Source organism: Sitophilus oryzae, unplaced genomic scaffold (assembly GCF_002938485.1).
Source record: "Sitophilus oryzae breed Bouriz unplaced genomic scaffold, Soryzae_2.0 scaffold_1442_pilon_pilon, whole genome shotgun sequence".
NCBI lineage: Eukaryota > Metazoa > Arthropoda > Insecta > Coleoptera > Curculionidae > Sitophilus > Sitophilus oryzae.
In genome coordinates, this window is record NW_022146107.1 from 6,018,610 (window position 1) to 6,033,465 (window position 14,856).

Genomic DNA, 14,856 nt, shown 5'->3' on the forward strand with positions numbered 1-14,856 from the left:
CTCTGCTATAAAAAATGTCAAGTTGCCGCATTTATATATTTATTTCCTGACATTGTCATTCTTTTTGACACTTCAGTTCTGTATTACGAGTTTTTGGTTTAAATAGTGTTATGATACTTTAAGCTTGAACATGTTTACTAGCAGACCTTGCAGTCGAACATTGTTCTTTTTAGAACCTCTTCTAGTGCGAAGTGTACAAGACTGCTTAATAGCCTTAAAAAATCACCGAAACTTTATTAGAATATTTTGAACGGGAAATCGGTAGTAATGGCCCTCTATGTCCCATAAGTGCTGTTAAGAAGGTGGGTTTTGTTGATGTAGATAATAACTGTTTATATATTCATAATTAATTTATTTTTGTTTCCTAAAATATTTTTATTAAAAGAAAATATATAAAAGTGGGCAACGCTGTGCCGGTCAAGCTTAGTCACGTGACTAAAAGTTAATTTGGTATGAACTGTACGTAACCTAAACTCAAGGTTTCCATACAAGTTGTTGGAAATTCCGGATAAGTAAGCTCTGAAATCCGGATGCGTCGAAAAATAAATTATGAGTTTACTTAGGTATGTAAAGTTAGTCTAGCAAGGAAATACCTGAAAGTGAGAAAATCTGTCTTAATTCACAGGTAAATTGTTCGTCTGTCATTTTTTGGATGTCATGTGACGATACTCTTATTCACTTTACTTAATAATAATAGCTCCCGTATATAGCGTTTAACGCCTTGGGAGTAGCAAGGTACAGCTTGCTATACTAGAACCGTTCGGTATACAAGGAAGGTAATGTGGCTAGCACTACGCTTCAACCGCCTATTATTACCTCAGGATTGTGAATCCCAAGTACTCATTTAAGGCTGAGTCGACCTAGCTACCCAAACTATTTTTATTTTAATAAAAATAGTCGGCTGATGAAATGCCGGGTGTGGCAATCGAACCCACACCTTGAGATTGGTAGACGAGAGCCTGTACCTCTACGCCACCGGGCACCATTATTCACTTTACTTTAAAGGTAACAAGTGTAATAAGTAATAATAAAATAAGTATACTCTTATGCCTTTGTGAGCAGTACTCAGATTTGTATTGCATACGTTACAAATGATATCAGAATTGGATTATCTTTTTAAGGAATAAGGATGGGAGATTTCTTTTTTTATTAGACGAAAAAAACTGTCAAAAATGGGGGCTCATGGTGTGGTTTCCGCCTCTAATCCATGATACATATGGCTACCATTATACTCCATCCTTAATTTTTTAATTCAAAGATTGTAATTGCTATCAAAATGTCTATCGTTTTTTAAGTATGCTCATATTTACCTCTATAGATGTGACAGCACTGTAAACATTCGTCGACTTCAAAATTGTCAATGCGGGTATGGAAGGTAATTTAATATCGATGTCCAACAAAACAGGCTTCTCTGCTTCGACCACCAATTCTAAAGTACCATCTCCTGCTCCGACAATTAATTGTCCACTAAAGAGTCGTCTTATGGATCGTACGCCTAAAATTCATAAATATGACGTAGAATGTCGTCATTACTTATTTATGTCGTCATTACTTATTATTATATTACTTATGTCGTCATTACTTATTTATGGTAATATTGTGCGCGTTGAGGGAACCCCCCGGCTGACCGACAGCTGAGTATTTTGCTCAGCGGCTGACTGTTTTTGCGTGTAAAATAGAACGTTTAGGGAAACCGCTTACTCAGCCACTCAGCCGGTGACCGTCCCTGAACGGGCCCATTATCTCCATCTTCCTTTATTATTCAAGTCAAAACTATATTTATTTTAAAAGAACAAAAAAAGAAGTTATTCTTTATTTTTTGAGATAAAAAATGAGATTTAATACGTATTTATATAACTAATATGACATACAGGGTGTCCCAGACTGAGCGTGCATTAGAAGTTTCTAGAAAACTACAATATCTAGATCAGAGATTTTTTGCCACATCATTATTTTACAAGGAGATCTATCAATTAAAAATATTTTCAATATGGCGGCACTTCCGGAAATACCGGAACTTGACAGCAACTTTCTTATTTTAAATGGGTGCCTCCATTTTTTATTACATACTGAAATTCTCTGTAAAATTCTATGAATATGGATGTTAAACACTCTATACCTAACATTAACCGTTTTTGAGAAAAAAAAAATATTTAAAATATTTGGACAAAAAAAACTGCCTGTCAAAAAAAAATTGTATAGCCTAAAAGTCAAATTTAGTGATTACCACAGCCACTGTGACATAAAGAAAAAACATGTGGCTATGTATTTCAAAAATTAAATTGTTCAAATGCCATATAATAATGGCGGTAGCTGTCATGGAATTAAGCGATTAAAAAATTATCATAAATCATTTTTTTCAAATGGAAACCCACTTTTTTTATTTCACTAGTGAAAAGGTTTTCCAATTCGTTACTTTTTGAGTATACATGTTCCTATACCTAAAATAAATCGTTTTTAAGTTGTTTAAGATTTAGTTTGAAAAAGTATATTTTTCTTGATTTTATCTAGCTTCCTTTGACTTAAGTGTCAAACAGTCAGACAATTTACCAGATCAGACCTTCCATCTGTCAGAGAACGAATTATTTAAATTTCCTATATTATAAATACTGCCTACCTTAAGAATTTAAAATGTGTATTTATAAAAATATATCTCGTATTTTCGCTCTTTAGTGATATCTAAGGGTTGATAGTAATAATACACGGTATGATCGAAAAAAAACAGCGCAAAGTTGGCTTGGAAATGATGATCGATAACATACTGCTTTTTGAAGAAAGTGACACAATATGGGCAAATCTATTGTTTTACATCACTTGATGTTTAAAGTCATAGGCTACTGGTTAAAATCAAGAAAAATTTACACTTTAAAATTAAATCTTAAATAACTTAGAAGCAATTCATTTTTGGTATAGGAACATGTATAGTCAAAAAGTAACGAATTGAAAAGGCCTGTTCCCTAGTGAAATAAAAAAAGGGGGTTTCAATTTGAAAAAAATGATTTATGATAATTTTTTAATCGCTCAATTCCATGACAGCTGCGGTCATTATTGTATTACATTCGAACAATTTGATTTTTGAAATAGATAGCCACATGTCCTTTCTTTATGACACACATGGCTGTGGTAATCACTAAATTTGACGTTTAGGCTATACACATATTTTTTACAGGCAGTTTTTTTCGTCAAAAAATGTTAAATATTTTTTTTCTCAAAAACGGTTAATGTTTGAGGTATAGAGTGTTTAATATCAAAATTCATAAAATTTTACGGAGAATTTAAGTATGTAATAAAAAATGGGGCACTCATTTAAAATAAGAAAGTTGCTGTCAACTTTCAACGGTATTTCCGGAAGTACCGCCATATTGAAAATATTTTTAATCGATAGATATCGTTGTAAAACAATGATGTGCAAAAAATCGATATTGTAGTTCTCTAGAAACTTCTAATGCACGCTCAGCCTGGGACACCCTGTATATCAGGTTGAATGACGTGATCAATTAGTTTCGGTCAATTGACTACAACTTATAATTTTTGAATTCCATCCTCGATATTTTTTGAGTTTGTTCGATAGAAAATAACATTCTGAATAGAACGTCATATCAAAATAGTATTTTAAATTTGAATCTAGGGTTCCATAGCTATGATAAAACAAATTTTTAATCAAGAAGCATTGGAAAAATGGATTTGATCGTTTGAAGTTTTTCGTGATTTTTCCTGGACAGTTAAAAGATGCCCAAATCGTATTTTTAATCATAACCTAATTTTTTCAAATGGAACAAGGGTAGCTCATTAGCATATTTGGAAAAGGCGTTTTTTGACAAATAGTTTGGTGGCACATATTTGCTATTTCGAGTCAATTTTTCGTTACGAAAAAAGCCATCTCTAGAGAGAAAATCTAGATTGAAATTTAAATAACTATTTTTTTACTACAAGCGAAAAAAGCATTCTATTCAGAATCGAATAATATCTATCGAATAAAGTAAAAAACAAATATATTGGGGGTACCTATAATGTAAAAATCAAAAGTTGTTGCCATTTCCGGTGAAACAAGAAGTGACCAAAATTAATTGAATACGTCAGTCAGTCCTGATTTATGTCATACACATACCAACACCCGTTTTTTGTTTGAAACAATAAAAAAGTTATAAGGATAAAGTTATGCTAAAGGTTAAACTTTTGAAAAAACAGCCGCTATAGTGTAACTCCTGCAGCAACGTATAACGTATTTCGTAGTTTTACATTTTAATTATGACTAACTGACAACCTTTGACAAAATAAAATAAAAATCTAGTCTGTCTGGACGAAATTCATTGATTTGTGATAACCTACAAAATTTTTTATATAATATTGCAATTTAATTATTTTTTGCGGCCATGGCCATTCAATATTTTCACATCACCAGTTCTCCATGAACGTCTAACGTGCCATCACCGTGAATACTATATACTGTTATTTTTTCTTTAAGACAAGCTTAATGTTGGAGAATTATCTAAAGAGAATATTTTCTGCAAATTTTTATGTTCGGCAATAGTTCAAAATGATACATGTAGACTAATTTTTATTGTAAATGGGGGTAAATCAGGGGACAGCACTAGTGTGCAATTGGGGCACTGTTGGCGAATGGAGTTGTCGCCAATAAGTTTGCAAGTGTGTTGGTTGCTCAACATGTAGCTCAGTTACATAATTATTTGTGTGGATTGGTCAACATATTGATAAGCATATTGCTCAACAGTGGAGGAGCTAGAACTTTTTTGGCGAGCCCAAATTCGCATAAAATAGGATTTTTTTGGACAAAAATTGCTAATAAAGTCAAAATAAACAAACCATGCTGATATAGGTCCACGCTTCCTCTTCTTAATTTCTTCTTAGATATTCTTGCAAAACATCCAACCACGCAAGGTGTTTTAACGGGTTCCAAAATTTCTATGTCATGATGAAAATTCAGTCGTATTTTCAAAATGTCGCCGGTAGTAGTACCACAATATAACACCTTTGGAATAGAATAACGGAAGTAAAATATAATTATTATTATGTATCCAAATCGTTAAATATAAAGTGCAAATCATATACTCAACAGTAATGAATATTTATTGCAAACAGATATACAGAGTTTAACTACTCGTATTGGAGGTGGTAAAAAACTTTAAAGTCCGCCATTCATTCGCAGACCGGTCCGTCCTGACCGGTCCTTTAATGAATGGCAACGAGCGACAACGCACACGACGCGACGGTCGGATCTGGGTCGTGAGTTCGCCAGTCCGATTAGCAAACCCACGATGTGATTGTGAGATTTTACCAGAACCGCCAGAAAATGAAATAAAAATAAACAAAAAACCATCGAAAGTTAAGAAAAATTTACATTTTAGCTTTATTTAACTAAAAAATCCGCTTTCAAACATATAAAAGTTGAGTGGACCATTTTTGAATTATTTAGGTTTTATCAAAGCAGCCGCTTCCACACAAAATGCATAGTGTGCGTTGGAGACATTTTACTATGCATTTTATGTTGTAAAAGTTGCAAGAAATCTAAGCTATCGAAAGATGCGTACAACTTATCTTAGATAGGAACTATCGGAAACAAGAAATAGCCATCTTATCCTATGTCCAGCAGCATTAAAAACGATCAACTCTGTAACCATCAATTCCAAGTTGGTCAAAGAATGCCTAGAGAAGCTGAACAAATTGGGCAAAGATAATAAAGTCCTTCTATTCTGGGTGCCAGCCCACCAAAGGATAGAAGGCAATGAAAACCTGGAAAACTCCATAGTTAACCTGTAATGGAAATCCTCCAACAGTCTAAGACACTTGAAGAAATTGTTAAGAACTTAGGACCGAGAAGAATCAAAGATTTTCCTTGATTTAAGTAAGAATTATTGGATTGTCACGGGGTTTTTATCAGGACACTGTCTCCTCAACGAACACTTCAGTAAATGGAAGCTAAGAAACAATGGCAAATGCAGATTCTGTGGGAAAAGAGGGAAACACCAGAACACCCCATTACTGAGTGCGCCGAGACGACAACCATTCGTGCCATAAACTTTGGTATGACTGATATCGGAGATGGAGAACTAACCTCTGTAAAACCCGACAAAACCTCAGATACTTGCTTTTGTCAAAACCCTGAGACTGTAGGATGCGTTACAACTCAAGAAAGGGGGACACAACAGATCTGTAAAGTCGCGGTCATTCATTCCCCTCCCATACATTGTACATTCTATATTCTCTACGCCTCTGATTATCTTATAGTATTTCGTTGATCCGTACTTCGTCTCTTTCATTTGCATCCATGCACAGCACTTTCCTTTTCAGTTTGGACATGGTAACATCAACGGCGCGGACGTTCCTAGCGGCCACATCGATCTTCCACACTGCCAAATGGCAATCGCCGGCCGAAACAAAGCATTGACCACGTCGCGTCATGGGCAGCAAAACAGTAGCTTCGCCTTGGGAGCCACGGGAAGCACGTGACCCGCACACCACCTGCCCTACCGACATGTCCCATATTACCACGGAACCACAGTCTCTTCCTCCTACAAAGCAAGAGTAACAATCGTTGAATAATAAGATTACAGCAAAGTCGGTGCGCGTATACGAATCGTTTCCGATACGCAGCGTTTTCGGTCCACAAAACAGTACTGTAATATTCATACAGGGTGTTTCATAAAACATGTGCCATCTCTCGTGGGGAGATTCCGCCCGTAAAAATTAGATTTATTTTTTTATATCAACGTAGGTCCGATTTTGCTTTAGTTGACGTTTTTGTAGACGTATCTGTTTTAAAAATATAGTATAGTTGAATTTAAATAGTTTTTTTCTTTGTATTTTTTTTTGCTTCCGACGACGGAAAGAGATAAACTTTCCGAAACGATAAGCATTTTTTTGTTCGTTAGGCAAATTTGTATATCTATAAACCTAACTGCTGACAAGTAGTTTCCGTTTGGATTGACGCAGTACTGTTTACAAAAAATAATTATTTTATTTTGTAGATTTTCTTGCAGTGGCGAAATAGCCATATATGATTTTTTGGAGAGATGAATACGCCACATAGGCAGAGATATTTTTTACAGTTTTTTTAGAAAAATATTCTAATGAATCTCTGAATGATAACCCTTATGCACGTCACTGGTGAAGCTGTCGACACTTTTTTAGCATCAAAATATGTCGCACTTATAGTAACTTTTTCAAAATTCTATACAAATCGCTAAAAGTAGTTGAAAGAATATAAAGTATATGTAAATCGAAAAAAAATGAAGACTTTAATCCCTGTAGCTACGAAACAAAGCAGAATCGGACCTAAGTTAATATATACAAATAAATCTTATTTTTACGTGAGGAATCTCCTCACGAGAGATAATACATGTTTTTGAAACACCCTATATATTTCATACAAGAAGTGTTTCAGTTTATTTAGGTAGAGATGTTCTACCATTTTTCTCCTAAAAACAAATACAACTACACTTCTACTGGATAAAGATGAAATAAGACAAAATTTAGTAAGATTTGCAATATGCCCAACGTTAAGAAAAATAAAAAAAATTCTCGACAGCATCGGCATCCGACAAAATATTGGTTACAAGTTACAAGTACACAGAATGGAAACTTGTGAATGAACTCTGACCATGTGAATTAGTTACTTTTAAAACCATTATATATATATATATATATATATATATATATATATATATATATATATATATATATATATATATATATATATATATTTTTAGGATTCGAAATGTTACGTTCCAGAAACTATTCATGTATGATAATATGTACTGACTATACATAGAAGGAGTTATACAACGACATATACAGGGTGGCGCACCTCATTCGCCTAGGTGGATTATACGAATACGGAAAGATGTAGAAACAAAAATTTTTATGGGTATATGTAGAGAAGCAATGTGCATAATTTAAAATTATTTTGAAATGTACATGGTGTGTCAGAACTAAGATCCATACCAAAGTTATATTTTTTCTTATGGAACACCCGGTATTTTATTTCATTTTTGGATTCTTGGGCATAAAAGAAGGCATTTATTATAAGGGTTTAATATGTTTAAAAGCTTTGGTTTTTGAGATATTTAAAGATATGTATTTATATATGCATGCTATAATAAAAAAGTTTGTCAACACCCTGTAGATTACTTTTCAGATTTAATTCTTGTGCTGACTTTGAAGCCAGAGAAATAAACTTTACTAAAAATTTTGATTGCTTTCTTAAATGTATACAGGGGTATCAAAAATTGCTGGTTTATTTTAAATATTTATTTTACATAAAAACTTCGTTACTTCAAATGCAACACTCTGTATTTTTTAAAATAAGTCGCATATTTAAATGCTCTTTCAAACTATATTAGGGTTTCCTATACCTATCTGGCTCAGATTTTGAATAAAAAGCGATTTTTCAATAAAATGACAATCAAGATGGCAGGTGTCGCCATTGGAAATTTGCTAGTGACAGTTAGTAGCTATTTTCAAAATCGTCATTAGTTTATTGACTTTACTTAAATTTATAACAGTTTATTTTTATTATTATTTACCTACAATAGTTTAGTAAGTATTTATTATTTTATTAAGAAAAATAAAGAAGCAGTTCCTTGATTTATATTACAATGACTTTTAGATATATTGGATTTTCTATAAAAGAACCAATTAAGGCAAATTTATTTTCTTCACTTCCAAAAACAGATTTCTGCCTAATAGGTTTTTCTAATACCACACTATCAGCTCTGCGAAATAGGAAAAGTAGTTTTTCAAAAGAAGGCTTGTCAAGAAAATTTCTATTTGGATATCTTTGAGCATTAACACTTCAGGCCAACCCCCCCAAGCAATTGTTCTCACAAAATAAAATCACTAGTAACTATAGTAACATATCCAATCTTTCCGCCAGCAGATACTGCATGCTTCATTTTTCTTGATAAAATAATAAATACTTACTTATTGCCCTTATTGTAGGTAAATTAAATAAAAATAACCTGTTATAAATTTAAATATAAAGTCCATAAACCAATGTCGATTTTGAAAATAGCTACTAAGTGTCACTAGAAAATTAATATGGCGACACCAGCCATCTTGACATTGATTACAATTTTATTGAAAAATCGCTACCCTAATATAGTTTGAAAGAGCATTTAAATCTGCTTCGCCTTATTTAAAAAAATACAAAGTGTTGTATTTAAAATAACGAAGTTTTTATGTAAAATAAATATTTAAAATAGACCATCAATTTTTGATACCCTGTATACATTTAAGGAAACAATCAAATTTTTTAGTAAAGTTTTTTTTTGAGGATATTCACCAAGGATATAGTAAATATCTTAGGGATATCCAAAAACCAGAGGAGGATATTTATGGGATATCCAAGTGGGACAAAAAAAGGCATCTTCAAGACATCCCTAGGCAAACCTTTTACGATTATTTAGGATATTTCTAGGATAATACAAGGATGATGTTGGGAGCATTATAGAATATTTTTAGGGCATTATATGAGGACTGTTATTTGACAATACTTACTTCATCCTTAGTTTATAGTAAAAACGTTTGCGATTTAGTTTTATTTAGCCACATTTTGACGTTATTCATTGGATATTTTTATTAACAGCTCTAAAATATACCTACATATTATGTCAATGAATTTTGCGTCAAAATTTAGAAGTTTATTTGTATGAGTTAAGAGCTTTCAATTTATGCTGTACCATCGAAAAAAAACGGCGTTCAATTGGCTTGAAAATTACGATCGATGACATTCCTCCTATAATTTTACGTACAAAATAACAGCAATCTTCATTTCCAAGCCACCTCTGACGCCGTTTTTTTCGATCGTATGGTATTATACCAGATTATACTACCCTTTATGGAGTTTAGCAGTTTATGTCTAGCAGCAGAGCTAGCAGCAACAGTTTACATCAAAGTTAGCACACAGGATACAGGTATAATTTCTAACACCACACATTCCAGAAACTCACAATTTAAACCCAAAAATAGGATTTCTGTTTGAATAGATCAAACACGAAAATGGGTTTAGAGATAAAGAACAAGCGATTTTCAACAAATTTTCACCTATAATTTTGTCACAAATTCTTCATTGTGAGAACCTGAGTTGTTCGTCGTTTTTTCGACATTAGTTGAGGTTAGGATAGAATTTCTGCTAGAACAAGGCTAGAACTATGAGTATAAGAAAAAAACTAAGTCAAACTCAACCAGTTTTGTTAGTTTCAGTCATTTTTAAGCCCATCCAATATCGACAAACGACCGAATTCACCTCGAATTTCACTAAATCAAAGAACTGAATAATACACGATGCAAAAACCATCAAAACTAAACAACTGTCGAGATGGACTGTGGGAAATTTTTTGCGCGGGCGTTTTAAATTCTCTGTATTACTGGGAGTGGCCAACCTCATAAATATCCAGATTATCCAGAAGATACCAACAGGATATTTTGTTGCCTTGACGTAATATATATATATATATCTATCTGTATGGTTTATTGCATTTTATGTAATATAAAAAGTAGTACATTATTTATTTTTCCTAAATATCTAGACGATATTGTTAGGATATTTTATTATCATGAGCATGTTTGGATATCTCAGCTGGATGTACATTAGATATACGACAGAGATATCCAGAGGATATTCTATTCTGAGACATCTATAGGATTTCAGGATGTCTAGAGGATATCCTACAGATATATTTATAGGATGATCTTGTAATAGGACATTCCGACATTCTATGGATATCCTGCGGATATTGTGTGTTATATGGGATACATTTAAGGAAACAATCAAATTTTTTAGTAAAGTTTTTTTTTATTTGTCTGGCTTCAAAGTCAGCACAGGAATTAATTCTGAAAAGCAATGTACCTACAAGGTGTTGACAAACTTTTTTATTATAGCATGCATATTTAAATATCTTTAAATATCTCAAAAACCAAAACTTTTAAACATATTAAACCCTTATAATTAATGCCTTATTTTATGCCCAAGAATCCAAAAATGAAATAATGGGTGTTCCGTAAGAAAAAATATAACTTTGGTATGGATCTTAGTTCTGACACACCCTGTACATTTCAAAATAATTTTAAATTATGCACATTGCCTTCCCACATATACTCATAAAATATTTTGTTTCTACATCTTTCCGTTTTCATATAATCAACCGAGGCGAATGAGGTGCGCCACCCTGTATATTGCCTTTGTGTCAGTTTTGTTTAACTTTCCTCTTGATAATGAATTAAAAATTGAACTAAAATTAAGGATTCTATTATCAAAGAATAAAACTAAATTTTAAAAATAGAAAATTACCTAAAGATATTAAATATCTTTCATCTTTTGAAAAGACAACAGCCTCAACTCGAACTTTATGATGTTCATGTTGATTTATCATTTTCATATTATCAAAGTCCCATATTATGACACGAGCCTATAAATATCAAGATATTAATTAAAAAATACAGTTTAGCTATTAAATAAATATCCTGTATGATTAAAAAAAAAACGCGTTCAGATGGCTTGGAAATCAACATCAATGACATTCCCCATATACCTAATTTTACATATAAAATGACAGTGATCTTCATTTCATAAGCTGATGCGTGTTTTGACTGTGTTGGTTAAACTCTGGGTTTGTTTTTTTTTGTTTGCAAAATGATCCAGAACCTATTACTGCGAAGAGTTGCTCATTTTTTTTTTGATCATAATATAATATGATCCCACTTTGATTATACCTTAAATCCTATGTGATTGATTTGACCACTTGCTAAATATTTTCCTGTTTTCGAAACACATACTGATGAAATATTGTTAGTATGTCCAACTAGGAAGCGTTGCTTTTTAGTATCCCATTCTTGAATTGTTATTTTATTACCAAGGGGGTAAACAACATGTTTACCATCTGGATGTACAATAAAGCCATTTATAGTATTTCCTATTATTTCAAAAATGTGTATAATAATTTTCAATTAATTAAAACCGACATTTTGTTATAAATAATTTACCATCAAAACCAATAATTGCTTTGGTTTTTAGTTCCTCAACATCGCTATCGTTTTCGCTTAAAACTTCACAGACTTTTGACATATTAAAACTTTATGAACATAACTTTATTCCATTTGTATTTTTATTTGGTGTCACTATGATTTATTTCAAATTTTATTGAAAAATGGCGGGTTCTGGAAACCATGGAAACCAAAGTTATCAATGAAGTCTTTCTGTGGTAAACGGGTAAAAAATTCTTTGAAAAATTATATGGCTTCAGAGATATAGAGTATGATATAGAGATAGTAAGGTTTGTGTAGTTTAGGAACTTTAGTTAATATATATATGAGTTTAAGATCTTTGATCTTTGGTCTATATCACTAGATGGCTTTCTTGTTTGCCTGAAAGAAACAATATGAAAAAGAAGAATTTGTAAATGACTTGGCCGGATCGTCCTGGCAGTTATGGCCCAGAGATTTATGGCCTTAAAACCAAATTACTACCATATTTACCTTATCTAAGGTTTCAAACTTTTTCATATCTATGGTTATACCAGGGGCGTGCAAAAACAATTTTTTCTACGTAGAAAATTACATTTTGGGCAATGTTTTTTTGCAATTTACTTTTTTTTTTATAATATATCAAATTCTGTTAGGGTAACCTCTGTTAGTTATCCTTCAAAATTACGTTTTATGCCGGTAATGTTATTTAAAACCAAAAAAACGATGATACTTTTTTAAACGCACATCCTTGCTTTGATCCATTGCTTTGATTCTTTGATTTAAGTATTTACCATAGATTTTAAATACAGGCGCTTTCCAAAGATTATTTTTGTCTCTTGAAAAATCTGACAGTGACCAAGGACAGTGACGACAGTTGACCAGTGACGGGATTTTGACATTGTAGCATTTTAAAATAACGGATTAACATCGTTTTATTCGAAATCTATTTGGAAATCCATAGGGATTTTAAATATAATACGATTGTGTTAGTCTTATATTTATTATTTTATGTGTATTAGTCAATATTTATAGTCAGTATTTCAATATTTCATTTCTAAATAACTATGATAGTTAATTCTCAGCCAGTACATTCTAATTTGAACTATTTTGATCAACAACAAAGGAGAGAGACATTTAAAAAATGGGTTTTTAAGGAAAACCAACCATGTAACGCTGACAAGGTATTTTCGAAAACTAATTATTAAAGAATACACATATGCGAATGAAATATAATGCAGTTAATAAAGGCATCAATTTGAAAATGGCCTTTTTTAGATGGCAGAAGCTGGATTTATATTCACTGGCTCATTAAGAGATCCTGATTCTGCTGCTTGCTTTTTTTGTAATAAACATTTGGATGGATGGGAAGCTGCTGACGATCCATGGAAGGAACATCTAAATCATGCCAAAGAATGTGACTTTGCTAAAATGCAAGTAGCGCAGGATAATTGGACCTTGGCACAGTGGTTAGATCTCCATTATAAATATCAACAAATTGTAATTGATAAGATGTATCAAGAAAAGAGAAATGCTGTAACAAAAATGTTTAATAAGTTAAAGCGAAGAGCAGACATATATTAACTATAAGCTATATATAAAACTATTCATTATGTATTTTTTTAATTTATTGAATGGTTAATAATGTAAGTATAGTAATTAGAATTAGAAATATAGATGTTTGAAGTAGTTTAGAAGAGGAGGAGCCTATTCCAGGAGCATAAATAGTTGATTTGTCTCCTAAACTACTTCCCCGGCTTGACGATGATCCCTTTCCAGTTCCATTATTGCATAAATCTTGCTTGCAAGACCTTGAGTAACTTCTGTAACTTTCATCTTCAGTAATACCATCAGGTTGATTAAGTTTATCAACACAATTTCTATTAATAGATTGCAGTTTTCCTTTAGGATCCTACAAAATCTTAAGTTTTAGATGTATTAAGTTTTAGAAGTATTTTATAATAAAATCACCTTGTAGTCTACTCGAGTTATTGTACAGTATTTTTTGTCACAATCTGTTATGGCACTGGTACCCAAAGATTCCACATTATCAGCACATGATGCGTCAGAATCATCTTCAGTACATGAACATGTATAACATTTCAATCCTTTTAGATTAGAAAGAAAAAAGTATTAGAAGCTAATATATATGTTTTATGTATGGAATTATTCTCCTTGCATTAAAATTTAGCACAACTTACCTATGGCATAGCTTGCTATTGAAAGAATTATAACAAACTTCCAAAGATTTTCCTTTGCCATTGTAAACGACAATATTTAATAACTCCGAATTAAAATTAAGTTTTATATCGTAGCAAGAAGGTATTGAAAATGAATTTTAAAATTAAACTAAATAGTATTGTTGTTGATAAAGATACTGATAACATTCAAAAGTGAGGTATCTTGATTTAAAACGGATTAAATTTTTTAATCCTTTGAAGGGCCAGAAAAGATAAACTTAAGTGGAAGTTCCATTTTTAGAGCAGTTTTTAAATTAATAATTTGGTGAATGCGCGGGGTTCGTAAAATTACAATCTATTTTTTCCTTTGATTTTTCCAACGATTTCTACAGACGACATCCAAAAAATGAGAAAAAAAAACAATTTACTTTTATGTGGTTTTATGGCAGATAATCATTGCCACAGTTATGCTTATCTCTCGTTGGATTGAGATAGTTTTATCAAAGAATATTAAAACATGATTAAAACTCATTATTTAAGACATTCTTCATTCTTTGTTTATATAATGTTTAGGTAATTTTAACTGTTATTTAGTTTTAAGTTTTTATAATGGTAAATAAAACATTTTAGTATAGTGCAATTTTTTCTGCCTACCTAACCTCGTATATTTTCATATAAAATATTTAAAAGTGTATTT

At 31.9% G+C, this 14,856-nt stretch overlaps 3 protein-coding genes across 3 annotated transcripts in view; 1 reads left to right on the forward strand and 2 right to left on the reverse strand.

Moving 5' to 3' along the window:
* LOC115877132 (cilia- and flagella-associated protein 52) overlaps positions 1-12,156 on the reverse strand; it is a 32,035-nt gene extending 19,879 nt beyond the window's left edge. The window contains exons 1-6 of the mRNA XM_030893259.1: positions 12,001-12,156; positions 11,731-11,930; positions 11,309-11,426; positions 6,265-6,530; positions 4,825-4,990; positions 1,311-1,495 (exon numbers count right to left, since the gene is read on the reverse strand). Of these exons, the coding sequence (XP_030749119.1) occupies positions 1,311-1,495; positions 4,825-4,990; positions 6,265-6,530; positions 11,309-11,426; positions 11,731-11,930; positions 12,001-12,082 (1,017 nt within the window). The 5' untranslated portion in view covers positions 12,083-12,156. The remainder of the gene's footprint in view (positions 1-1,310; positions 1,496-4,824; positions 4,991-6,264; positions 6,531-11,308; positions 11,427-11,730; positions 11,931-12,000) is intronic.
* A 696-nt stretch (positions 12,157-12,852) lies between these two features.
* Positions 12,853-13,618, forward strand: LOC115877137 (baculoviral IAP repeat-containing protein 5.1). Its single transcript, XM_030893282.1, has 2 exons — positions 12,853-13,163; positions 13,258-13,618. Exons 1-2 carry the CDS (start codon positions 13,047-13,049, stop codon positions 13,561-13,563), a joined length of 423 nt encoding a protein of 140 aa, XP_030749142.1. The 5' UTR covers positions 12,853-13,046; the 3' UTR covers positions 13,564-13,618.
* On the reverse strand, positions 13,515-14,788 carry LOC115877135. The gene is made up of 3 exons (XM_030893281.1): positions 14,181-14,788; positions 13,951-14,087; positions 13,515-13,891 (listed from the first exon to the last, which is right to left on the reverse strand). The coding sequence occupies exons 1-3, from the start codon at positions 14,239-14,241 to the stop codon at positions 13,607-13,609; spliced, it is 483 nt and encodes a 160-aa protein (XP_030749141.1). The 5' UTR covers positions 14,242-14,788; the 3' UTR covers positions 13,515-13,606.
* Positions 14,789-14,856: the final 68 nt, after the last annotated feature.

What these genes read in the sequence shown, in the direction of transcription:
- LOC115877137 (XM_030893282.1), top strand. Translation starts at nt 13,047, where the DNA reads ATGATAGTTAATTCTCAGCCAGTACATTCTAATTTGAACTATTTTGAT. An exon ending in AACCATGTAACGCTGACAAG is followed by an intron (nt 13,164 to 13,257) that starts GTATTTTCGAAA and finishes GGCCTTTTTTAG; the next exon opens with ATGGCAGAAGCTGGATTTAT.
- LOC115877135 (XM_030893281.1), bottom strand. Translation starts at nt 14,241, where the DNA reads ATGGCAAAGGAAAATCTTTGGAAGTTTGTTATAATTCTTTCAATAGCA. An exon ending in AATAGCAAGCTATGCCATAG is followed by an intron (nt 14,088 to 14,180) that starts GTAAGTTGTGCT and finishes CTAATCTAAAAG; the next exon opens with GATTGAAATGTTATACATGT. An exon ending in TAACTCGAGTAGACTACAAG is followed by an intron (nt 13,892 to 13,950) that starts GTGATTTTATTA and finishes AAGATTTTGTAG; the next exon opens with GATCCTAAAGGAAAACTGCA.